We start from the raw sequence: 25585 nt of genomic DNA, 5'->3' as shown, positions 1-25585 counted from the left end.
TTTCTGGGTACTCAAAGTGCTTTACATGGAAGGGGGGAATCTCCTCAACCACCACCAATGTGCAGCACCATCTGGACGGACACGTTGCGCCAGAACGCCCATCACACACAAGCTTATTGGTGGAGAGGAGACAGTGATGAAGTCAATCAGTATATGGGGATGATTAGGAAGCCATGATGGTCAGAGAGCAAGGGGCAAATTTGGCCAGGATACCAGGGTTACACCCCTACTCTTTTTCAAAGGACATTTAATGAACACAGAGAGTCAGGACCCCTCGGTTTAACGTCTTATCCAAAGGACGGTGCTCTTTGACAATATAGTGTCGCCATTGCTATACTGGGGCGTTAGGACCCACACAGACCACAGGGTGAGCGCCCCCTGCTGGCCTCACTAACACCTCTTCCAGCAGCAGCCTGAGAAAACTCAGGAGGTTGCCCATCCAGGTACTAACCAGGCTCAGCCCTGCTTAGCTTCAGTGGGCAACCAGTCTTGGGCTACAGGGAGATATGGCATATTGAGCAGACAATATGGTGGACTTAGTCTTTTTGTTTTATTTAACATACGCAGCTGCAGAACAAACTCATTGTCATCTCTGTGACTGACTCTTTAACCCAGCAACCCTGGACCCTGCAGTTAACAGTCAATCACAATCTCTTGTGTAGACATATCACTACACCTCCCCTTTTTAAAGTTCTACTTAATATTATTAAGTATTATTATTATTATTATTATTGTTATTAGGATCTCATGATCCTTTTGATTACAGATTATTTTTTAAATCATGTAACATATATAGAACACAATCAAATGTTTACAATAGCCAATCACTTTAACATAACCTGTCAATAAACAGAATTGTTTACTGTTTACGTTATAGCATTCATTAATCTCTGCAGTCAGTGTTACTTTTCTACCAGCAAGGGTTCTTTTGCAGGTGAGTGTACATGGGTGTAGTGTGATGGAATTTGAGGTACTAGACCCATTCATAGTGTTTGTGGTTAAATCGGTCTCAAGAGAGAGTCCATCAGTTAATTCACTGTTTCCATGTACAATCTGTCTGTCGGGTGTTTCAGGTGTTTCTGGTGTCTCAGGAACACTCTGGATGTCTCCGGTTCCGATGAGATACCTTCCTTTGTTTGTACTATGTATGACCTGGGTTCAGGAGCTTTTCCGACGACTGTTGCCGATTTTTTTTCCATCCTTTTTCTCCATTCAACTTAACTTTCACGCTTTGTCCTCGATTTAAGTCAGGTAAACTGAGTGCTGAGTAGCGTCGGTTGGAGAAGTACTGGTATGCCTGCTTGGTTTGTTTGTCCTTCCTTCTGACTTTTTCATAGTCAATTGGACTAGGTAGCAGGTGTAGAACGATAGCTCATAAGAGCTAGCTGTGGATCTGGCTATCTGAGCATCTGCTTTCTAATAACAACACTACTTTCAGCGGCACCATTCGCCTGCGTATAGTTAGGACTGGAAGTAGTGTGAGTGAATTTGTATGTCGTTTTAGGGTGTATTCACACCTGTCTTGTTTGGTCGAGACCTGTCTTGTATCATCCAAGAGATGGTATCGGTCCAGTTCCAAACAAACTCTGGTACGGTTAAAATTTCTGTCCAATGAATGGATTACTTTAGCACACGTTTAGCACACAAATTTTGGTTCACTTACAAAAAGGGCAGTGTGAAAGCGAACCACACCAAACAAACAAAAAATCAACAATGTATTTGATCTGGACCAAAGCAAGTGAACTTGCAGACTTTCCTGCTGTGAATAGACCCTTAAACTCTGGAAGTGAACTGAGTAGCATTGTCTATCACAAGTTCATATGGGATCCCCCAACGAACAAACATGTTTTTCAAATTTATAATTACCTACTGGCTTGTGATGGCCTGTAGTTGTGCAATCTCAATATCACAACAATAATAGTCCATGACTATTAGGTATTTCTTGCCATTTAGTTCACAGATGTCACCCGCAATCTTTTGCCATGGACCGCTGGGAAGAGATGTTACCAGACTCTCTCTTTTTGTGTGGGCTTGTTGACTTAGCAAAACTCACATGTCTTGACTATTTCTGTGATGTCTTTGCCAATACCAGGCCACCATACCGACCTGGTGAGCTCTTTCCCTGCATTTAGTGAGACCTTGATGGCGTGGGTGAAGCTGACGTAACACCTCTTTTCTCGGTGAATCCTGGAATAACTATTCTGTCCTCATAAAACTAAAGTCCATCAACTTCAGAGAGATGAGCTCTGACAGTGTGAAACCTGTGGACAGTTGAGACATCTGACTGGGCCTTGGTGAATGTATTTACAAACTGACTGAAGATCTGATTCTTCTTGCGTGGCTTTGCTTGTGGCACTTAACTTGTCTTCACTTACATGCTTAGTAGACAGTACTGCCTGTAAAAACACCTTGATGTTGTCCTTTGTTTCAGACTCGCCCTGATGTGTCAACTGATGTGTCAACTGTTTGCCTGGCACATGCACGGCTTTGACATTAAATCTCATCAGGTGCATTAGTAGTCGTTGACATCTTACCGGAGCTTTGTCAATATTATACATGTTTATCAAGAGCACAATCGTGAGAGCGTCTATCGTGAGAACCGCACACATGCCCACACCCCGGTTAGGCAGTCTTTCTTTTTCTGTGAGTAGTGGCACTCTCCTTATGTTAATGTCCTTAAACAGAAACAATGGGGCGTAGTCCATTCTCATGCTCCTTCATCAGGGCAGCTCTGATGCAAACACCTTCCGTATTCAACTTGCGAAGAAAGTGTAACACCTCTCACAGTTCTAATGTGTTATATGTGTGTCAAATGTGTTATATGTTTATGTGTTATACAGTTAGTTACGATTTCATACGTAACGCCAGTTATGTTTTTTTTTTTGTAAGTGTTATGACTGACTGGTCATAAGAATAGATAGGAGACCATGCCACAAACAAACGGTGCAAAACATAAGATAATTGTTTATCTAACACAAATTTAAACAACAGAACCAAATATGGAGTGTGAATGTCAGAGTCAGTAATGTAGGGCAGGTGCATGGATGTGTTGTGTGTGTGGGTGCAAGTGTTGAGTGTAAAAATAAAAGACATAAACTTAAATAAACTTAAATGTGCATCTGTGTAAAGTCCTGGCGTCCCGAGCGAGGCGTGAACCCGGACAGGCCACAACAGAGCAGCGTTCGAGCCTTTAGCCACCAGACCAGAGCAGGGAGAGAGAGAGATCAATGCAGCAGAGAAGCTCCTATTTAAACACCATCTTCCCAGGTGCCAGCAATTAGGCCTGAAAGAGAGGTGGGGCAGGAGAATGACCAGAGAAAGGCCAAAAAGTTGGAAGTTCCTTCCAGTTGTCAGCATACACCACCATGTCATCCAAATACACTGCGCATCCTTCCAGGTAATGCACCACCAAGTTCATTAGGCCAAAAGGCATTCCTTAAACCAAAAGGCATAACATTGTAGGAGTATAGGCCACCTGGTGTAATAAAAGCAGCAATCTCACTTGCCCTGTCTGTCAGTGGTTCCTGTCAGTAACCTTTAAGTAAATCCAGCTTAGTCAGTAAATCCCCCCCCCCCCAGAAAATTTAGCTTGCCACAGAGAAGTAATTATAGGCAAAAGAGCTAAAACCTGGTCACCTGGGAGAAACTCTCTGTGCTCAGTCTGACAATCATAATGTTTCTGAGACATATAGAGCCGATACCGGAACCCATTCACAAAGTCCAGTAGGTTACTTGGAGGCTGAGCTTCCTTCCAGTTGTCCTGCAACAGAGCCAGAGGACCCTGCATTTTATGACCAAAAATCAGATCATTAGGGCTAAACCCTGTACTTTCTTGGATTACCTCTCTAGCAGCCAGCAACATCCACGGTAAAGCCTCTTCCCAATCACCCTGCATCTGAACACACAATGAGCGCAGCATGGACTTAAGTGTTTGGTGAAACCGCTCCAAAACACCCTGGCTTTGAGCATGATAGGCAGATGAAAAATTATGAACTATGTTCAACAGTTCCAGCACTTGAGCAAATGATTTTGAACAAAAATTTGACCCTTGATCTGACTGAACTCCAAAAATAGAAATAAATTGGGGCAATGCATGAACCACAGACTTAGCCGTTATACTACGCAGTGGGTAGGCTGCAGGATACCTAGTACTTTGACACATCACTGTCAACAAATATCTGGCACCTGATTTTGATGGAGGTAATGGACCAACACAGTCAATAAGATGATGTTCAAATGGTTGACTTATAGCTGGTATTGGGCAAAGTGGAACGGGCTTCAAAACCTGGTTAGGCTTACTTGTCAATTGACAGGTGTGACACGACTTACTGTATGCAGACACATCCCTTTTCAAACGAGGCAAAAAAAAAAAAAATACAACAGAACCCGGTCATACGTCTTCCTGACACCCATATGTCCAGACTGGTCATTAAAGTATCGAAATATTGTGTTGATTTCTAAAGGAACACCCACTTGGTAAATCGGATCACCAACAAAACCCTCAAACTGAGGTGTCCATTTTCTCATCAAGACATTATTGTGCAAAAAATAACAATGAGAACGATTTCTGACCTCTGCAGGAGAACAAACCCCATCCATACAAGACTGTCAGCAATGCTGTCAGCTTCTTGCTCCTGCATCAGCTCATCGTGAGAAACAGACCAGGGGACAACAGGTAACAGTAAGTGAGGACTAGAGGCCACACTTTCAGAGTGATCACTGTCCAAACGTTTTGAACGAGTTACTGCACAGGAACTAAACACATCAGGGAAGTGTACCTCACTCTCATCAGGCTTACTGCACACCAGAGGAGTCACCGTCACCTTGGTAGGTGGAGAAACATCAGCCCACACTTTATCACCGGCTATGTCATTACCCAGGATCGTAGCAACGCCATCCACAGGTAACGCTGGGCGCACGCCAACAGACACCTCACCCTGGAAGAGATCACAGTGCCGCATCATTTTGTGTTGTGGTACATTCAAAACATTTAAACCCATTCCCACTACAGGAATGCTTGAGCCTACAAAGGTGTCATTTGAAAATGGCAAAGTTGCTGCTACAATAAACGAGTCAAACGCACCAGTGTCACGCAAAATTTTGATGCGCACTTGCTCTTTGCTTCCCATTAATGAAACAAAACCTTCTGTAATAAAAGTCAAGTAAGATTTCAACTCCGGATTGCCTTCTCCAGTGATTCCTGCTAACTCCTGATCAGTGACAGACGCAGCACACATCACAGGATTAGCCCTGGGAAAAGTTTGCTTTGGACGAGACTTAAGAGCATAACAATCATTTTTCCAATGTCCTCGCTTATGACAGTAATTACAGATTTTTTCCGAGTCCCCTGAAACACGACCACTTTTATCCTCAAAAGGCCTACTTGCCCTTGTTTCATGAGGGCCAGCACCACTTCTTGAAGTATGAATCAAGAAATAATTGTCAGCCAGCGCAGCTGCTTCCCCAACAGACTTGACTCCACGCTCACTAATATAGGGGCGGCAGTGGTTCAGTGGTTCATGTAGGTTGTCTACAAACCAGAAGGTTTGTGGTTCTATCCCCAGTTCCACCTGACCAAGTATCGAGGTGTCCATGAGCAAGACGCCTAACCCCAGCAGGATGGCGCCTTGCATGGCTGACCCCGCAATCGGTGTATGAATGAGTGAATTAATAGGTGAATGTGAGGCAATATGTAAAGCGCTTTGGTGACCATCGGTCTGTTGAAAGTGCAATATAAATGCAGTCCCATTTACCATTTACCATATAGGTGGCAATGCACTCTGGCACAGAGTTTTTAAACTGCTCCAAAATGACTAACTCACGGAGGCTTTCAAAAGAGTCAACCCCGGCCGCTGAGCACCAATAGTCAAAATGCATAGCCAAATCACGCATAAACTCTAGATGTGACTTGTCTCCATGTCTCCAACCTTGAAAACGTAGTCGGTATGCCTCCGGCACAAGTTCATAAGTTTTAAGAACAGCAGTTTTTACCACAGAGTATTTACCACAATCAGCTCTGCTTAAAGCTTAAAAATAGGGATGTCCCGATCCGATCCACGGCATCGGTATCGTGCCGATACTGGCCCAAAACGCTAGATCGGATATCGGAGGGGAGAAAAAAAAATTATCCGATACCTATGATCCGATACCCATTAGGGGTGGAACGGTACGTATTCGTACTGAACGTACGTTCGGTGCATGGATTTACACAGAGAATACACGGTATAAAAATAAATAAAACTCGCGTGCACATTAATTAATGTAATACGGAACTAACTGTTAGATACGCGCATATGCGGGTTCTTATAGGGACACCTAATCTGTAGCCCCGCCTTAGCTCTGAACGCGCGTCTATATCGCTTCAAACGTTCACTTTATCATTATACGCGTGCGGCGCGTCCTATTTGCTTTGGACGCGCGAATGGATTCAAACTGTTCAAGCATCGAACTAGACGCGATAGACACGAATTTGACGTTCTATTCGCGTTTGGTGTGAACGCAGCAAAATGAACAGGCTGCGATGTCAAGATTGCAATGCTGGTGTGTGTGTGTGTGTGTGTGTGTCAGAGAGAGAGAGGCACGGGCGCGATCGAACAGTGGAAACATAAAAACATACTCCGTCATTTTCATACAGGACATCATTAAAACTGCAAAAAGTGTTTAGCCTACTTATATTTGTGTAAAACACAACATTGTGCTTTTGGCAAACTGTAAACTCTTGTCAAACTGACTGTCACCCAAAAACACACACACACACACACACACACACACACACACACACACACACACACACACACTGTTTAAAAGCAAAAATGATCTCATCTTTTGGACATTCATCATATTGCATTGGTTTTCATTTCTTGTCCTAAAACAGCACAAATCTGTTTATTTTTAAGTTACACATTCTACATTGAATAAAACAGAAAATCAAATCATGTTTTTAATGGTAGTATTATTTTATACAGAAATAAATTATTTATAATTCAGATGAGAATAAAGTTAAAGTTAATTAAAATTTTAAGGAAACAAATATATTGATCTGAAATATAGCACATTAATTTTAAATTCATTCAGGTTACCAAACATTTCTCAAGGTCTTTTGAATAAAGGGTGGCAGTCTTTCATTATCAACTGTTGTTGTGGACTATATGGAGAAGTATTTGTTCTCCATTTGAGTGAGATGTTTTTATGTGGCTAATTGTGCAAAGTGCTTCCATATATTTTATTATTAGTAGTATTAGTTCAAGAATAAAATAAAAATATCGGATTGATATCGGTATCGGCAAATAGCCAAAGCTGCGGCATCGGTATCGGAAGTGAAAAAGTGGTATCGGGACATCCCTACTTAAAAAGCCTGTTGTGCTTTTCCTGTTAACACACACTGTAACATTAACATACGCGTGGAGTCAGACCAACCTCGAGCCTCTGCCAGACGCTCAAACAAGGAGAAAAATGTCTCTGGGTCCTCCTCATTAAACCAGGGAACTAATTTCAAATCACTCAAGTCATCTTGCTTCATGCTTACCTGTGCCACCAGGGGGCGGTCAGCCTGGAATGCCTCGCCCTCCAGCTTACCTTCTCTGATCAGCGCCAGTCTTTGTCTCTCCACAACTAACTTCTCCCGCTCCACAAAAGCAACTCTTTCTGCTGCTCAAACGATAAACCAACTGGACTTACTCTTCCCGATAGAGACTATTCAACCAAAGTGTCAACTTTACCCGGCATCAAGACACCATTTTCCAACAATTTCACTTTCAAATTACCTTTAACATAATCCTTTGTCTTTCGGACATCCCCTATATCAACATTATATCAACTCTGCAATCCTGATTAATTGTTTCTTAGTACAAATATCTAATCCATGTTCATGTGGCGATTCAATAAAATCTTCCACCACTTCATCCATGGCTAACAAATTCACCAATAGAGACAAGAAGCTTAAGTGACAAATTTATCAGTACACACAGGCTATCAACCACAGCCCAAGGACGGCGTTTCCCCGCTAACTACCTAGCCCAAAAGCTAACTTACTGGACCCCAGTCTTCGTGAGGCGTAGCGGTGGGTTTTTTATGCATTTACAACCCGATGGCCCGGTAAAGGTGACCAGCAAGCTGGCAAGACCCCTGAAACCACGGAAATGCTCCCGAGCCGACGTAAGGAGAAGGAAAATGGGAAGCTCTACCTGTCATACCTCCACACTGAAACAAAAAGTGCAGTGAACCCCCTATTGGGAAACGCTGCTATGCCTACACGGAAAAACGCCCAAAACTTACAAGTGCACATTAGCAAACGGTCACTTACCTTCACACGTCTCCAAAAACAGCAACTACTGCCAAAACACACGCCCAAGCACTCCCGCTCGAGTACGCCAGCAAACAAATTACAACTAATCAAAACTAATCAAACTCAGGCATGTCTCCCAGAGCACAACAACTAACCATATAAGGACAATGACGTCACAGGATCTCCCCCTAACCGCCAATCAACACGCACAGAAAACCACCATTCAAAGACGAACGAGCTACACTCGCTCTCAAGTGCCCCTCAAGCGCTCCCAAACAAATGACTAAATCAAAGCACAATGCGCACTAAACAAAATCAAATTACTAGCAACAAAACGTGCAAAACCAATGGACGATCCCCCACTTTGTTATGACTGACTCAGGGTCATAACAATAGATAGGAGACCATGCCACAAACAAACAAAAGTTTATTGTGTATCTAACACAAATTTAAACAACAGAACCAAATATGGAGTGTGAATTTCAGTGTCAGTAGTGTAGGGCAGGTGCATGGATGTGTTGTGTGTGCGAGTGCAAGTGTTAAAATAAAATAAAAGACATAAATAAAGAAAATAAAGACCAGAAAAAGGCCAAGGGGCGTAACAGTAAGTTAAATACGGAAGGTGGTCTGGTGGAAGCTAGATAGTGTTAAATATGGATATTTTTCATACACAAACGCATCACTTCGCTTCAGAAGGCAACAATTTTCAAATATTGGGCTCTCACTCACTGCCATTTTAAAGCTTGGATTAGCCAGGACATTTTTAAATAGAACTCTGATTGTATTCGTCTGAAAGAAGAATGTCATATACACCTAGAATGACTTTGGGGTGAGTAAATCATGGGGTAATTTAAATTTTTGGGTGAACTATCCCTTTAATAAGATTTTCACTCATTTCCTCAACTTCTGCAGTTATTTTTCTCTAGTTACATTCACTAATTTCCCAAAGTAATCTTGAATGTTGACTTGTCAATACAACTGAAAAATTCGAGAGAACATCACATAAGATGACTTCATAAATTAATGTTGATTTTCCTAAAATGTTTTAGTTTATAGACTCACCATTATGGTGATCAGTGTTTGATTTGGTTGGGCACTTGGAATTTCAGATTATATTATTATAATTCTCTTCCTATTGATGCAGCGATGCAACAAAATATCACAGTTATTGGTTTTAAAGGAAGGGAAGTAATACATATGTTGATTTTAAAGGGGTCATATGATGTGATGTCTTGTTTTCCCTTTTCTTTAGTGTGTTATGTAGCTGTTAGTGCAAGTATAAGATCTGCAGAGTTACAAAGCTCAAGTGTCAAACCTAAAGAGATATTCTTTATAAAAGTTAAGGCTCAGCCATGCCTTCCTAAAACGCTTTGTTCAAACACGCCCCCACATATCTATGTCAGTGTATATGCAAAGAAAGAAGGCGTAGCTTTTATTCTCGCTGTATCATTGTCGTCATGTCGTGGAGAGACTGTGTTTTTCGTCGCGAAAGCCAAACTACTTTGTTTGGCCTTTCAAAAGAGGACACAATTAGAAAACAGTGCTTAAGCTTTATTTACAACACTGTTCAATACTATACCATATTATATTTTCTGTCTGATTTTTTTTTAATCTGAAGCCAAATTAAATCGCAGAAGATTATTTAAAATACTCGACTTGCGTTATAAAGTAAGTTTGGAGCACAAACATGGTTTTAATCTCATAAATTGTTGTGTATTGATGGTGTGCTAAGCTAACATGCTAGCTAGCCCTAGGTGCACCTGCCACTAGCAGTTATTATTTTATGATTTTTTGAATGCTTACTGAAATGTTTCTTTATTCAAGAAATGCATTTGATACAGTTTAAAATGTGAAGTGAACTTTGAGAAAAGAAATTAGGGACTGAAACCCTATGAATAGCCTGTGAATAGCCAGTCGTTAGTAACTATAATGCAGACAAAAGAAATGCATATTTAGAGCCATAACCAGGCTGGAGAGGTGTGAATGTGTGCAGGCTGAATGGGGCTCGTTTGCACCACAAAACAATAGAGACAAAATACTGGATAGATGGTTAGAAGATGACAATAAACATCAGTTGCATTTTAGAGTCAAATCAAAATAAAGTCATTTGACATGGTCTTGAAAAACATTTAACTAAATACAGAATTTTGGACTTATTATCTTCAGATTTTAAACATAAAATGTTTAGACATGTGGCTTTAGCTGTAGTGCATTTCTAGATTGCTACAGTGCCAACTTCAATTTTATTTTCATGAGGATGTTTCATAAAAATTAATTTCTAATAACTTTACAAAACTTTGAAGCTATTTATAACAATTTTTTTTCATTATGACAATAATTAATTCTACATTTACAATAAACTACCAGGTGTCAGCTTTCAAATGAGATCATACTTGTGCTTTTAGTACAAAGGGTTCATGAACTGTATCTGTTTCAGTTTGGGTATGTCATTTCTGGGGATTTTTCAAAAGTGGGGTTGCAGCTTAACGTCGGCGCACTGAAACGTTTTTTTATTTATTTAGTTCAAAGTTACTATCAGATTAAATGTTATACTTTGACAAACTATACATCATTAAAAAGATATAAGACTCAAGTTTCAGTATTTGACCACTATTGTATTCTGAGAAACTTATAGTGACAGTTATGTCTTAATTTGTGTCAGGAGTTATGAAATGAAAAAATGCGTTGATACCTTTAATATGAATTATGAGCGTCAGCTGGTCCATTCAGAAAAAAAAACTCCGTGCTGTTGTCATGACAGCGATTCACAAAACAACGTCCCTCAGGGCTTTTAGCTCAAAAATGTGCAGACTTGGAGAAATATTGATATATTCTCATAGATTCACATCATATTTCTATAGACAGGAATAATATTTATTGAATTTATACCCAAATGCGTCGATGTACTCATTATGAGCGCTTCTTACTGAGATGTGCTGTGTTTTCAATTCATACCTATAGCCTGAGGGCGCTATATGCACAATAATACTCCATATATGGAACATGAAGAAGAGACATAATCATGTGACCTTCAAGGACGTCACTGATAGCAGCTACACACAAAGCTAACACAGAGATCGCTGTAATATGCAGATACAGACGTTTTGAAGACAATAAAAAATATTGCAATGATATTTGATTTGCCTGTGTTCTTCAAGCAATGCCAGGTATTTTTATAATAATAGATTATATTTATAATGTAATGCTAATCGATATAGACTTTATCATTGTACATAATTCTATAAATATATTTTCTGTCTGATTTTTTTTTTTATCTGAAGCCAAATTAGATCACAGAAGATTATTTAAAATACTCGAATTGCGTTATAAAGTACGTTTGAAGCACAAACATGGTTTTAATCTCATAAATGGTCGTGTATTGATGGTGTGCTAAGCTAACATGCTAGCTCGGCCCAAAATAAAGTAATTTGACATGATCTTGAAAAACATTTAACTAAATACAGAGTTTTAGACTTATCATTTTCAGATTTTAAATATAACCCCAGATAGCAAAAAATATCGGCACGGCTTCTTTTTGCCGCCGGCCCCAAGCTGTCGGCTATAGGTGCGTCCCGCTGGCGGCGATGAAGCGTTTGCCGCCGAATACGTCACTCCCATTTCTTGCGAGATGCCGCCGGCGAACAGCCGCCGGGCCGCCGACTTCATTCTCTCTGGCGGTTGCCGCCGTCTAAATGAACCGCGGCCGGCTGGCGGCAAGCCGCTTTGAAATCGACCAGCCATGAGTGAAACTGACAGCATCTTAACTACTTTTCACATTTAAAGCGATTATAATTATTATGTGAATTATATAAATTTTTGTTGTTGCTCCAAAGCCATTAGGGGTTATAACAGATTTGACTCTGATTCCATGATAAGGTTTAGGAAATTACATTTAAATTACTTTGAAACTCTGAAGCGATAATATGTAAAATATATAGAATTATTTTATTCACTTAAGGTGACAATTCTTTACATTTCTTTGATTTATGCACAATTTGAGATGCACCAATAGACCAAAAATAATTCCTTTTGTAAAACTTACTTGGCAATAAATATCTTTCTGATTCTGATTAGTTTTTAAAATAAATATTTCATTCATGGTATGAACAATTTAGCAGAATAAATGGATGAAGTTAGATTTTTCACCAATGCTTGAAATCAGTGAACAGTGAAAGACATCTGCAACTTGGCCAAAATCTTGGGTTTGCTTTATATTTTTTTTATTAATTTGCAACCATGGTAATGTCTATGAGAAACATGAAAATCCCTGTTTTGACCTGAAGGATAAAGTGAAATATTTATAAATATTTTGTCCCTCTGTCACTCCAGGAAATTGTGGTTATGTCTTTCATTGTTTTACAAGCTCAATTTTTAATTTATTTTACCTTTTACATGTATAAGGAATTACTTTGCAGTTTGCAATTGCGAGTTTTGCGACCTGTACAAATGTTTAAGAAAGTGTTAAAGCACAAACAGAGAAGTACCTCCACCGGTCGAGAGGGGCAGCATCTAAAAAACTGAAGCAGATTTACTCGTCTCGTCGTCACACGGTTTCAGTATTTGGAGAGAGGAAATATACGATCTTTTAAGTAAGTACATTTTTCCTTTTTGTTTAACGCAATATATATATGTTCATTTTTGACGTTGTTTTTAGTTCTTCTTCTTAAAATCTGTTCTTGCCTAACTAGTCAAGCTAAAGTAAGTTAGCCTTGTTTGCAAAGTTTCCGCCATGCTTCTGCCATAGCTAGGCTAACGTTACTTAGTTTCTTCCTGGCGTTGAGTTTTTTTCTTCTTCTAAGTATGTTTAACTGTTTTGTATGTTTATACAAGTGTGAGTACATGTGGTTTAAGATAGTATTGGTCAGTCGAATTAACTAACGTTACAGTTCCTGAACTACGGTGGGAATGGTAACGTTAGCAAAATCTTCACGACAAGAAAGACTGATCAGTATAACTTGTGTTGTTTTCTAACTAAACATAATTATGCTGCTAGTCTAGATTAGTGTTCGCTACCACATGCTGTTTCACCTTTTTTACACACTGAGTTCAAGCATGTTCTAACGTTACATGTTAAATGTATCTAGCTACAGTAGGTAGCCAAACTTTACATCTAGAAAGACTAGTTTAACTTTTGGTGTTTTCTTACAAAAATAACGATGTATATAGGTTTTTTATATGATTTTGTTTGTCTGAACATGGTTTTCTGTTGATCCACTTGTGAAAATTACTGCTTTTTCGAAGGTGTGAGCATTTTAATGTTGTTGATTTTGCCTGAATTTTTTTTTATCAAAAAGTATACTTTATGCTAATGTGTCTTCTATTTTAGATGCTTCACATTGTTCAGTTTATCAACAAGGAGGATCTGCCATTTGCAGTTGTTCCGCAAGAGTGGCTCAGCGAAGGGCATGTGCCATTTGCCCCGTTTAACCTCTGCAAAAAAGACAAAGGAACAATTTAGCCATCCGCTGCACACCTCCACACAGCACCTGGGAGAAACATCATTTTAAGTTCATGAAGGGAGCAGGTAAATGGGTCTGACTTGTACATTTGATTTTCCTTTATTTCATCTGTGTAATTTATTTGTCTGTTTATTGTGGATAGCGGAATCTTTCATTCATTATTATTATTATTATCATCAAATTTCTGTTTCCTCTTTCTCAGAACCAGGTTTCTCCCCAGTAATCCAGAATCCGGCAAGAGTTTGAGTACAAGTAAGTGATGTTATTTGTGAAGTTTTTTTGTCTTGGAAACTATTGCTTCTATTTAAAGTTGGCATGAACTGGAAGTTACAAACGACTTTTCTCCAGTGTTGTGACGTATTTCCAAGTGAAAGGGAATATTGAATAGAGGAGCAGGGTTTTACTCTAGCGCTCCTCCTCTCCATCTCTGCTCATAGCAGACTAATGGTTTGAGGGGAGTTGCCACGCCCTCACGCCATTGCACATGACCGGAAGAGAAGTCGTTTCGAGGGGGGAGGGAAGGGTAACGTATTTGATTAAAGATTATAAGGGTACATGAATAAAAAATGAAGTGCACAGATGAATCATTTACATAAACACTACAATATTACATATAAAAATACAAATTGTAAAATTTGATTTCATGCTGACTTTAAGATGATGAATCCTTTAATCATAATCTGTTTTTCACTAGGACACTTGATGGGATTCGCTGCAGCAGTTTCTGGATGAAAGGTGTTGAGGTGTGTTGTACATTCCATTAGCTTTGCACAGTTCAATTATTGTTTCATTACTGAATATGCAATACTCTGCATTGAAATGAAAGCTGTTATGTTTGCTCCCCCAGCTCATCAAGTATTAAGCTTTACACCCCCGGCAGCAAATTTACCCTGGCAGCATATGGGTGAAAACTCTGGAGGTATGTAATACGTTGCGCTTAACTAAGTGTTACATTTAAGTCCAATTCATTAAATGTATGCAATAACTTCAAACATATTTTTACATGTCAATGATTATCAATAGGAGGGAGAAAGTCATTGCTCTATTGTTGGCCCTTGTACTCCAATGGCATCTCGTGTCAAGCATGAAGTTTTCAGCTGTGAAGGTATATTCTAGCCCTATGTCTTAATGTCCAGTGTTTTAACAGTATTGCAAATAGTGCCTTTAGTTGTTTGTTTTATTTTTAAAATGTAGAACCAAGCCCTGAGGGAAAGCAATGCACGAGCAGGTGAGAACTTGCACTGTTTCTTAAATTGTACTTTTTTGTGTGTGATGTAAGTCCAAAATGACCATATGCCTTTCATTTTGTAGCTTTGGATGACAGCGGCTTACTTCAAGAGCAGGTGAAGCAAGTTCAACAAACAATGTTGAAGACGTTTGCTTGCACTGGGCAATCAGGTACAACTTGCAAACAGCACCTGTGGTTGTTGGTTTAATTCCCACTGGGGCTACCTGTACATGTAGTAGACCTAGATATAAATGTTATAGTTTAGTAGTTGAGGGACCAGGACTGACTATTTTATTCTGGGAAACCCTGTAGGTGCAGATCAGACCCTTATGCTGTGACGTCTTGCAGAGTTTGGCGATGTTGGAGTTATCCCTGTCAGGGGATCTGTTACTCCCCCTACACACCCAGGAAGATTTGCCGTGTCTTGACAACAGTTTGAAGCAGGATAAAAAGCTCCAGGAACAATTTGTAAGTTTGCTGATTATAACGCCATAGAGTAATCTAAAAAGTAAAATTTAAGATTGTAAACTGCATATATTACAGTCTGAATCCTTAGCCTTTCACATTTTTTATTTATTTATGAGAAGCTTCAGAGAAATGTAATTTGTAACACTTTTTTGGATTTTCAGCTCGGTGTAGGGGATAAAGCATGTTTTAGAGACATGTTCCTTTAGACCAGTGGTTCTCAATTCCAGTCCTCGTGACCCACTGCTCTGCACTTTTTGTATGTCTCTCTTATCTGACACACTCAGTTCAGTTCATGGAGTCTCTCCTAATGAGCTGATGATCTGGTTCAGGTCTGTTAAATAAGGGAGACATACAAAATGTGCAGAGCAGTGGGTCACGAGGACTGGAATTGAGAACCACTGCTTTAGACCATTGTTCAAAGTAAGTTGGATATTTTTTTTATTGTATTTAAGTAGATGTGTATGGCCTCATGCAATTCAAATGAAATGACAGATCTGTATTTTCTAAATTAGCCATCCGGAAGAACCTGGCAACCCAGGATGCCACTGATGAAGCGGTCTAGGTTAACGTTTCGCGTTACCTGAAAGGAGCATCTGACCGTGAAGGCAGAAAAAGGCACCGCACAGCTGAGAGGGACCCACAGCCGTCCACTTAGGCTGACTACTGACACCCCAGAATCACTGACAACTGGAATCCTTTCTTTATCTTGCAGTCAGTAACATCAAGACCCCTAAAGTCGTCAGAAGTGTCACACTATACTCACTAACTGTGGAAATTACTTTCTTTTTTTTCTTTTTTCAAATAATGCTTGTAAGTCCTTGTGCCACAGGTCAGCATTGCAGCTATAATGGTCTATTCTACTCCAGAGCTTTACTATAAATTACTACCACTTAACCTATTGTTAGAAATGGCTTGTAAATGTGATGTCATACTTTGATTTATTTGGTATCCTGCACATTATTTTGTATCAAGTATTCTCTTTACTTGTCATAATGTTTACAGGTAATTTTTTTCACCCTAGAGCTGTCCTCTTTATATGAACAATTATTGTAAGAGTTGTAATTTGCTTGTAAGGCTGTTTTTTGTTTTTGTTTTTTGTTTTACCAAAATTTAATAAGAAACCTGCATGTTAGTATATTGATTTATTTATTTTTCTGTTATGTTTCAGTGATCTGACACATCTTGTTTAAATGACAGTTAATGTACTTTGAAATGTGGAATAAAAATGCCAAATGGATATTTGTCTGGTTTGAGCAATCATTATTCTTGATAAACTGCATGCTATAAATATTAAATATTATATATAGCCAGAATAAGCGGCGGCAGATCGCTCGAAAATAGCGCTTGCCTCCGGCGGGCCGCGGAAGGGCCGCCTTCAATATAAAGGCGGCGGGACGGCGGTTGGCCCGCGGGCCGGCCGCGGAACGAAGGCGGTAGGAAGGCGGCTGCCGCTTTTAAAAAGCGGCTGCCGCCGGCGGTGCGCCGTCCAACGTGTTTGCGATGTCGCCGTTCTGCCGCTTCTACTGCCGCCGGAGCGCCGACGGTGGGCCGCCGACTCATTGCTATCTGGGACATGGTCACACATATGGCTTTAGCTGCAGTGCATTTCTAGATTGCTACAGTGCCCACTTCAATTTTATTTTCATGAATATGTTTCATAAAAATAAATTTCTAATAACTTTACAAAACTTTGAAGCTATTTAAAAAATGTTTTTTCATTATGACAATAATTAATTCTACATTTACAATAAACTACCAGGTGTCAGCTTTCAAATGAGATCATACTTGTGCTTTTAGTGCAAAGGGTTCATGAACTGTATGTGTTTCAGTTTGGGTATGTCATTTCTGGGGATTTTTCAAAAGTGGCGTTGCAGCTTAACAGGTTAACATAATCATTTTTTGACCTGAATCACTGAACTCATGTAGAGCCTGCTCTCTGAGTTAGATTTACTTTACTGATTACAGCAGCACTGGCCTTGTACAGTATAATCATTTTAGCATTTCCAATGTAATCCAAATTATTTCTCAAGTTGTTCTGGTAAAAAAAAAAAAAATCATTTAGGCACACACCGACATCAAGAATCAGCGTATGAATCTCAGCAATGGTGATAAACAGCATATTCAGATAAACAGATCAACTCTGAACATTAGAAAACAAGCGACTAAAAAGTCACATAAAAACAGCATAAATAAAATAAAATAGTAAGAATTTTAATAAGAAGAAAATTAATAAGAAAATTAACCTCATTATTTACTCATGCAGCAATGCATGATGGGAGCCATGAATGAGTTTTGATTTGTGGCACCCAGAATGCACTGTAACATGCTTTATAATTGTCACCATTGTTGAAATTCACAGGCTGATTCTTGATGTCTATGTGTCTAAATGAAAAAAGTAAACTTACTTTTGGTTTCAGAGCAACTTTAAGGAATCTATTGGATTACATTGAACATACAAAAAATAGAATGTTATGCAAGGAAAGTGCTGTTATAATCAATTAAGTAAACCTAACTTAGAGATTAGGCTCTAAATAAGTTGAGTGATGACAGTGATTCAGGTTAAAATTGATTATTTTAAAACACAACCAACACCACCAGATCACATTTTCTCTTTGTTCATCTGGCAGTTATAACTCAGTTACAGTAGCCAAACTAAATCTAAAGTTAAAAATGTAAGGGTCAAGAGCTCAATTAAAGAATACACTGATCTCCATAATGGTGACTTAAAATGTATGATTTCCTCCTTCAGTGATTCTGCTTGTTAACATCAGGTGTCTTCATAGTCAATCATCACACAATTAATCACTTAATTATCTCATTAACTTTAGCACTGCTTCAGTGTTACTTATAACACTCTGAGTGTGGACTATATAAACTCTGAGCAGAGTTAATTTAACACTAGGGATTTTGCTGTGTACAACACTAACTTGAATGTTTTTTTTTATTTGTGTTAGGTTTGCAGAAGCACTCGTATTAGCTGATCGTGAGCTTCATGAAGGGAAACCTGAAGATATGCTGAAGATTTCTGAAACCATAAAGACAGCAGAGGAATACAGCAAACTCACAGGTCAGTTGAAATCTAAAAAACCAACCTTTCTCTGAGTGAGTCTGCTGCTAAAATATGAGTGGCATGTCTGGTAAATTATACTCAAAAGGACTGAAACAAATAATTTACAATAATAAGACTGCACTTCAGATAAATGAACCATAATATCTCCATCATTCTCCATTTATGAAGTTAACAAGTTAATTGAAGTTCGGGAGCAGGACCACACCTCAACTAATCAGCTCTCTCTCCCCGTCTGTATATATACACTGAACCCACCTTCACCACACCGTTCGTCTCAGTTTTTTTTTTTCGACATGAATTCCGAGCTGCAGATCAACCCCTCTGACTCCGAAGACGATTTATTCAGAAACTCTCCTCCGTCACAGAGTGTCAGGTCTTCACAACAATCCCTAGGCAGCCAAAATTCACACCGGCTGCGTTCTGTCGTAGAAATTCCTCAGTCCCGTGGGCATTCACGTCACAGTTCATCATCGAAGATTTCTCCAACCCCGACTCGACAGGATCACTCTCCTCTGCAAACGAGAACTACCATCAACGATCGACACAGGCGCGAAAGCTGGCGCGATCGCTCTCCTCGTCAACCGCGTCATCATTCAACAAACCGTAGCAATTCTCAGCGCACTCACGCCACGTCTTCCAGACCAGAGAATGCCATCAAGAATTGGACTGTGGCTCGCCTTCAGCGTGCTCTTAAGGACAAAGGTATCCACTTCAGCCGATCTGACAATAAATCAAGACTATTTCAGCTTTACACAGCATCTACACACACTTCAAATTTAAATTACGAGCCTCCAACGCTTCCGGCATTGACACGCGATCCTCTCATCGTCACTCATGACGTCACCACACTGCCTCCACAACGGCCTCAGCCAGCAGTGTCCACGCCACCTAGTGGAGACCAAGTAATACTACCTCCAACATCTGCACCTTCTACCTCAGACTTATCCCAATTCATGACATCTTTCTTTGCTTACTTAAGCTCACAAACAGCTACAAATCCTCACGGACATTCATCCCTCCATCCCAGCATCCATTCTTCTACCCTTCCTTCTGGCATTAACAGCCACACGGCCCCTGTTATTTCCGATTCTTCCCTACAAATTAACCCAATTCAAGTCCCTCATGCAGCAAACCCAGGACTTCTACCTCTCAGTGGACCTTTTCAACCCCCTCCTCTTTCTTCCTTTTACGCAACTAATCTACCCCAACTATGCGGAGCACCATCACATCCAGCCTCAGCTTGCACCATCACACCCTCTCAATCTCAACCCTCCTCACGCAAAACATCCGTATTCAATAGATTATCCACAGCAGCCCCACCTCCTCCTCTAATTCCAAAACCTCTAAACATACAGCCCACAGCCAACGTTCCACTTCCCAAAGGCATTGACAAAAGAGGACGGCCGATCCTCTACCAAGGAGGCAGAATGGTATGCAACAACTTCAACCATCTTGGCTGCTCTCTTTCCAACTGTAGATTCCTACACACCTGCTCCTTCTGTGGAGGCGCCCACTCAAGAGCCTCTTACCCCCACAACCCAACTGCTCTACCCGACTGACTATTACAGTATCTCGGCACACCAGTCAAGGTAGAAGCATTAGCTACTGCCTTACTAGACCACCCCGACAGAGAGTTCGTAGATTTCCTTATCAATGGATTCAAAAACGGCTTTCTTCCAGTCATAGAAATAATCCCAGACACTTCTCATCTTTCCCATAACCTCCAGTCTGCCCTCTCCGAACCAGACACTGTTGACACTTTAATAGCTAAAGAAGTCCAAGAGGGATTTATGATAGGCCCGTTTAAAGAACCTCCTTTCACTCTTTTTCGCATCAGCCCCATTGGAATCGCCACCAGGAAATATTCCGGGAAGAAGAGATTAATCATCGACCTGTCCTCCCCACACGGCTCACACATTCCCAGCATTAATAGCATCATTCCAGCCCCAGACTTCTCCATGAAATACGCTTCCATCGACCAAGCCATCACTCTCATCCGCAAGGCAGGTCACGGAGCATGGCTTTCAAAAGCAGACTTTCAAAGTCTTGCCCATTCACCCAGAATTCTGCCGTTTCTTCGGAATATTCTGGAAAGGAGCTTATTACTTTTCAGTACGCCTCACTTTCGGCTGCAGAAGCAGCCCCAAGATATTTGACTCCCTCTCGGAGGCTTTATGTTGGATTCTCATCAACAACCACAGGCTTCCCTACGTCCTGCACCTCCTCGACGACTTCCTCATCACACCTTCATCCGCACCTCCACACTTAGGACTTTCCACCCTCGTTAAAGTGTTTTCTGAACTAGGCGTACCCCTTTCAAAAGAAAAGACCTTAGGGCCCTGCACCTCCATCGAGTTTCTAGGCATCATCCTAGACTCCATCTCCTTCCAAGCATCTCTACCTCCTGAGAAAACACAACGCATTTCATTGCTCCTATCGAACTATCTTCTAGCAGACAGGTGCAAAAGCAACAGCTGCTATCCCTCCTCGGCCACCTTAACTACGCCATCAGAATAATTCCCCAGGGAAAATCTTTCCTTTCCAACCTACTATCAAAAGCAGCATCAATACCCTCTCTACACGACAAAGTCACCTTGGATGAAGCATGCAAAATGGAAATGCGGCTCTGGCAGAAATTCCTGTCTTCATGGAACGGCATATCCTTCTTTTATAACGACTATGTCACACAGCCAGAAGACATTCAGCTGTACACAGATGCAGCGCCTTCCATAGGATTCGGGGGCTACTACAGCGGCCGCTGGTTCGCTTCCGAGTGGCCACCAGAGTTCAACCATCTAATTCAGCAGCCAGACTTTCCCTCATCCGCACTTTACGAGATGTATCCCGTCATTATAGCATGGTCCCGGCATTCCATACTCATCCACTCAGACAACTCAGCGGTAGTTGAAATCATAAATAAAGGCAGATCCAGTTCCCTGGCGATCATGCAATTAGTCCGCAGACTGACACTTATATCAGCGCAACGTCAGTTCATCATCCGAGCAGCACACGTTCCAGGATACCACAATAGCATAGCCGACTCATTGTCTCGTTTCTCTTTTCAGAAGTTCAGAATCTTAGCTCCAGAATCAGACATCCATCCCACGCCAGTTCCACCGTTTTCAGCCACCATCTTCAACTAAATCCACAGCTGGAAGAACTTTCACATGCTTCGCGAGAAGCTATTCTCAACGGCCTCGCCCAGAGTACCCTCTCTGCTTACTTGACCGGTTGGAACTGTTTTAAGGCTTACCACTCCTTTTACCAACTCTCATTTCCTCTAATGAACGTTTGGTCCATCTGCAACTTCGTTACTCATGCCCATTCCTACCAAAATCTCAGGGCATCCTCCATTCAGACTTACCTATCCGGAATTAACTTTATCTACAAACTCGCCACCGGCGACCAATGCCAAACCATTTCTCACTCCCACGTATCTATGCTTATTAGAGGTCTACGAAAACAAGAACCAGTCCTCAACATCAAACGCTTACCCTTAACTTCTGACCTCCTGAGCCAATGCATCCACACATTACGTTCCGGCTACTTGAGCCCATCGATCGACCAAACATTAGAATGCATGTTCTTTCTCGCATTCTTCGGCTTCCTGAGATGCTCCGAATTCGCCCCGTCGACTTCAGTCTTCAATCCAGCCATTCATCCCAGCCTCTCAGACATCACCGCTCATACGCCGGATTCTCTGATATATAACCTAAAGAGAAGTAAAACCGACCAATTCGGAGAGTCGTTTCCAATATACATCTTTCGCCTCCACTCCTTCCTCAGTCCTTATGAGCCACTTTCGGAATACGTTTCTTCCAGATACGCCAACCATTCATCTCCTCAAGAACCACTCTTCCTCACGGAAAACAGGAAAATGGCCACGAGATTCTGGTTTAGCAAACACTTCCAAAGTATTCTCAGGACCTCCGGCATATCTCCCGAACATTACTCTATACATTCATTCCGTATCGGAGCAGCCACCACGACCGCCAGTATGGGCATCTCGGACGAGACAATCAGAGTCTTAGGTCGATGGTCATCCGAAGCGTACCGCTTGTACATCCGCAATAATCTAAACGATCTCCGTCAAGCTCAAGCCCGCATCGTCTCATCCAAACCTTTGGGGGTCTTCAAGTAACTCAGCTTACTGCCTACCGAGACGAAGCCCCCACTCTGAGTCTCCCGGGTCAGACTCCCTGATCAGCCAGACGGAGATCCGTCGTTAACATCTTTCCCCATTTCCTTCGACCCTTATTCATTCACAAAGCTAATAGCTAATTCGGTGCAGTTGTGGCGTGGTCCTTGCTAGTGAATTATCCATAAGGAAAATAATATAATGGTCTGAAAAACTTAATTTGTTAATACTTTACACTATTTTAGCTAAAATAATGAATCTTCTGTCAGATGAGATCTTTGAGCAGATCTCGTCCTCCAATGCTGATAATCTAAAGAAATCCAGAAACATCCTGGAAAAGATCGTCTGGAGAAAACTACCAAAGTTTGTGGGAGAAGCTCGTCTGACTGAGAAAAACAAGTCAAAGGTCAGAAAAGAAAAATACATTGGTTTAGTATTTACTGTACAGCACTTGACTAAACCTCTCAAATCTGAAAATTCAGGAACAGCTGACAGAAACATGGAAAGCTGCAGTGCAGAAGTACAAACCCACGGACCCGACTGTTTCTCTGAATGCTGAAGAATTACCGGTTTATGTAAGTTATGTAGTTATTCAGTGCTTAGATGGAAAGTGATTAAGATGCAGGTTTTGCTCTGAAATAAAACACTCAACTGTTTAGTTTTATTCATCCCTCACATCTGCCTTCATATCTTCACAAAACAAATAATTTCATCTCTCACTCAGGTGGTTGATCTGGATCACGGCATGAAGGACAAAAACCCCATTGAATCCATCTATTTCTACAGCAAGAGGAATCCCAACCAAGCTTCAACCATTAAATATTATCAGGTACTTATGAAACTCAAACTGTTTTATTCCAGATCATTGCAGATTTTTTTTTTAAATGAGTGCCATTTATTCCTTTATAGTGTTCTTTTGGTAAACCAATCGGACAGGGACTTGAACTTTGTAGTGTTGTGCTCAGTATAATTAATATTACTACATGATCAAATATCTTTATAAAACTCATTGAGTGTGATATTTGTCTTGTGTTGACAGTTGTCCAGTTTTCTACCAAAGAAGTTTAATGAAGAGCTTGTCAGAGTTTATTACAGAAGAACTGATGATCAGACAGCTAAAGATAAGATGGAGGAGAAGTTGTTGTTGGAAGAGGCTGAGAAGTGCTTTCAGATCTGGTGTACAGAATATTTTGGACTCCCCTAGGCAGCTGAATTATTGACATATAATTCTTCTCTGAGACTAAAACAAAAACATTTTTAACATTTTTAAACTATCTTTTAGAATTAACCATGTTTCTGGCTCTAAAAATCTGACTTTTAGATGATCTAACATTATGTACCTGACTTCCCCTAACTAACTCTAACATTATGATAAACTCTTACTTGACTTCCCCTTCTAGACCTTCTAGAACAATATAACAAACTAAATCTTACTTCCCCTCCTAGGTCTAACCTTGTGACAAACTTTGGACAATGTACCAAAATGTTCTGCTCTTTGTCTGTATTGTGTCATGAAATAATGAGTAATCAACTGAACTCTTAACCCTTTACAATGTTTTTTTTAAAGATTTGAGATATTTTTGCTGATGCCAATAACAGAGGGTAAAAAAAGCTTGCTTTACCAATTGAACAAATCATATTGATAGAAGGTGACATGTTAGTCATGCTGATCTTATTTTTGATGTGTCTGTCTTTATCCTGTTAACCCTCACCAGTGCGTCGGCGCACTGAAGCGTTTTTTTTATTTATTTAGTTCAAAGTTACTATCAGATTAAATGTTTTACCTTGACAAACTATACATCATTAAAAAGATATAAGACTCAAGTTTCAGTATTTGACAACTATTGTATTCTGAGAAACTTATAGTGACAGTTATGTCTTATTTTGTGTCAGGAGTTATGAAATGGAAAAATGCGTTGATACCTTTAATATGAATTATGAGCGTCAGCTGGTCCATTCAGAAAAAAAAACTCCGTGCTGTTGTCATGACAGCGATTCACAAAACAACGTCCCTCAGGGCTTTTAGCTCAAAAATGTGCAGACTTGGAGAAATATTGATATATTCTCATAGATTCACATCATATTTCTATAGACAGGAATAATATTTATTGAATTTATACCCAAATGCTTCGATGTAATCATTATGAGCGCTTCTTACTGAGATGTGCTGTGTTTTCAATTCATACCTATAGCCTGAGGGCGCTATATGCACAATAATACTCCATATATGGAACATGAAGAAGAGACATAATCATGTGACCTTCAAGGACGTCACTGATAGCAGCTACACACAAAGCTAACACAGAGATCGCTGTAATATGCAGATACAGACGTTTTGAAGACAATAAAAAATATTGCAATGATATTTGATATTTGAGTGTTCTTCAAGCAATGCCAGGTATTTTTATAATAATAGATTATATTTATAATGTAATGCTAATCGATATAGACTTTATCATCGTGCATACTATAAATAATATATTGTCTTTCTGATTTTTTTTTTTTATCTGAAGCCAAATTAGATCACAGAAGATTATTTAAAACAATCGACCTGCGTTATAAAATAAGTTTGAAGCACAAACATAGTTTTAATCTCATAAATGGTCGTGTATTGATGGGGTGCTAAGCTAACATGCTAGCTAGCTCAGGTGCACCTGTCACCTAGAAGTTATTCTTTTATGGGGTTTTTTTCTAAATAGTAATGCTTTTCTGAAATGTTTTAGTGCATTTGATACAGTTTCAAATATAAGTGAGAACTTTGATAAAATAAATTAGGGATTGAAACCCTATGAATAGCCTGTGAATAGCCAGTCGTTAGCAACTATAATGCAGACAAAAGATATGCATATTTAGAGCCATAACCAGGCTGCAGAGGTGTGTGAATGTGTACTGGGGAGACTGAGACTGAATGGGGCTCGTTTGCACCACAAAACAATAG

At 40.2% G+C, this 25585-nt stretch overlaps 2 protein-coding genes and 1 long non-coding RNA gene across 6 annotated transcripts in view; all 3 read left to right on the top strand.

Annotated features, from left to right (window-relative positions):
- The window catches only part of LOC309495549 (uncharacterized protein), a 116513-nt gene that overhangs the window by 11048 nt on the left and 79880 nt on the right, over positions 1-25585 (top strand). The window lies entirely within an intron of this gene.
- Positions 908-24346, top strand: LOC309493860 (deoxynucleoside triphosphate triphosphohydrolase SAMHD1-like). The gene is made up of 6 exons (XM_082163133.1): positions 908-934; positions 18394-18506; positions 22917-23053; positions 23130-23222; positions 23372-23476; positions 23687-24346. The coding sequence occupies exons 2-6, from the start codon at positions 18452-18454 to the stop codon at positions 23849-23851; spliced, it is 555 nt and encodes a 184-aa protein (XP_082019259.1). The 5' UTR covers positions 908-934; positions 18394-18451; the 3' UTR covers positions 23852-24346.
- LOC309493898 lies at positions 12612-16676 on the top strand. 4 transcript variants are annotated; one of them, XR_014204063.1, is made up of 11 exons: positions 12612-12873; positions 13611-13808; positions 13946-13995; positions 14438-14486; positions 14591-14662; positions 14767-14848; positions 14938-14971; positions 15055-15141; positions 15284-15439; positions 15601-15859; positions 15952-16676. It is a non-coding gene; the product is annotated as an uncharacterized lncRNA (long non-coding RNA). The 4 variants fall into 4 exon arrangements; XR_014204064.1 differs by lacking the exon at positions 15601-15859 and having other exon boundaries at positions 12617-12873; XR_014204065.1 differs by lacking the exons at positions 12612-12873; positions 15601-15859 and adding an exon at positions 12947-13082.

Source organism: Leuciscus leuciscus (assembly GCF_965113295.1).
Source record: "Leuciscus leuciscus genome assembly, chromosome: 3".
NCBI lineage: Eukaryota > Metazoa > Chordata > Actinopteri > Cypriniformes > Leuciscidae > Leuciscus > Leuciscus leuciscus.
This window is presented reverse-complemented; position numbering and strand designations above follow the sequence as displayed.

Excerpts from the sequence above, each read along its gene's own strand:
- LOC309493860 (XM_082163133.1), top strand. The coding sequence starts at position 18,452 with ATGCTGAAGATTTCTGAAACCATAAAGACAGCAGAGGAATACAGCAAA. Across the intron at positions 23,054-23,129 it reads CTGAGAAAAACAAGTCAAAG|GAACAGCTGACAGAAACATG; the intron begins GTCAGAAAAGAA and ends CTGAAAATTCAG. Across the intron at positions 23,223-23,371 it reads CTGAAGAATTACCGGTTTAT|GTGGTTGATCTGGATCACGG; the intron begins GTAAGTTATGTA and ends TCTCTCACTCAG.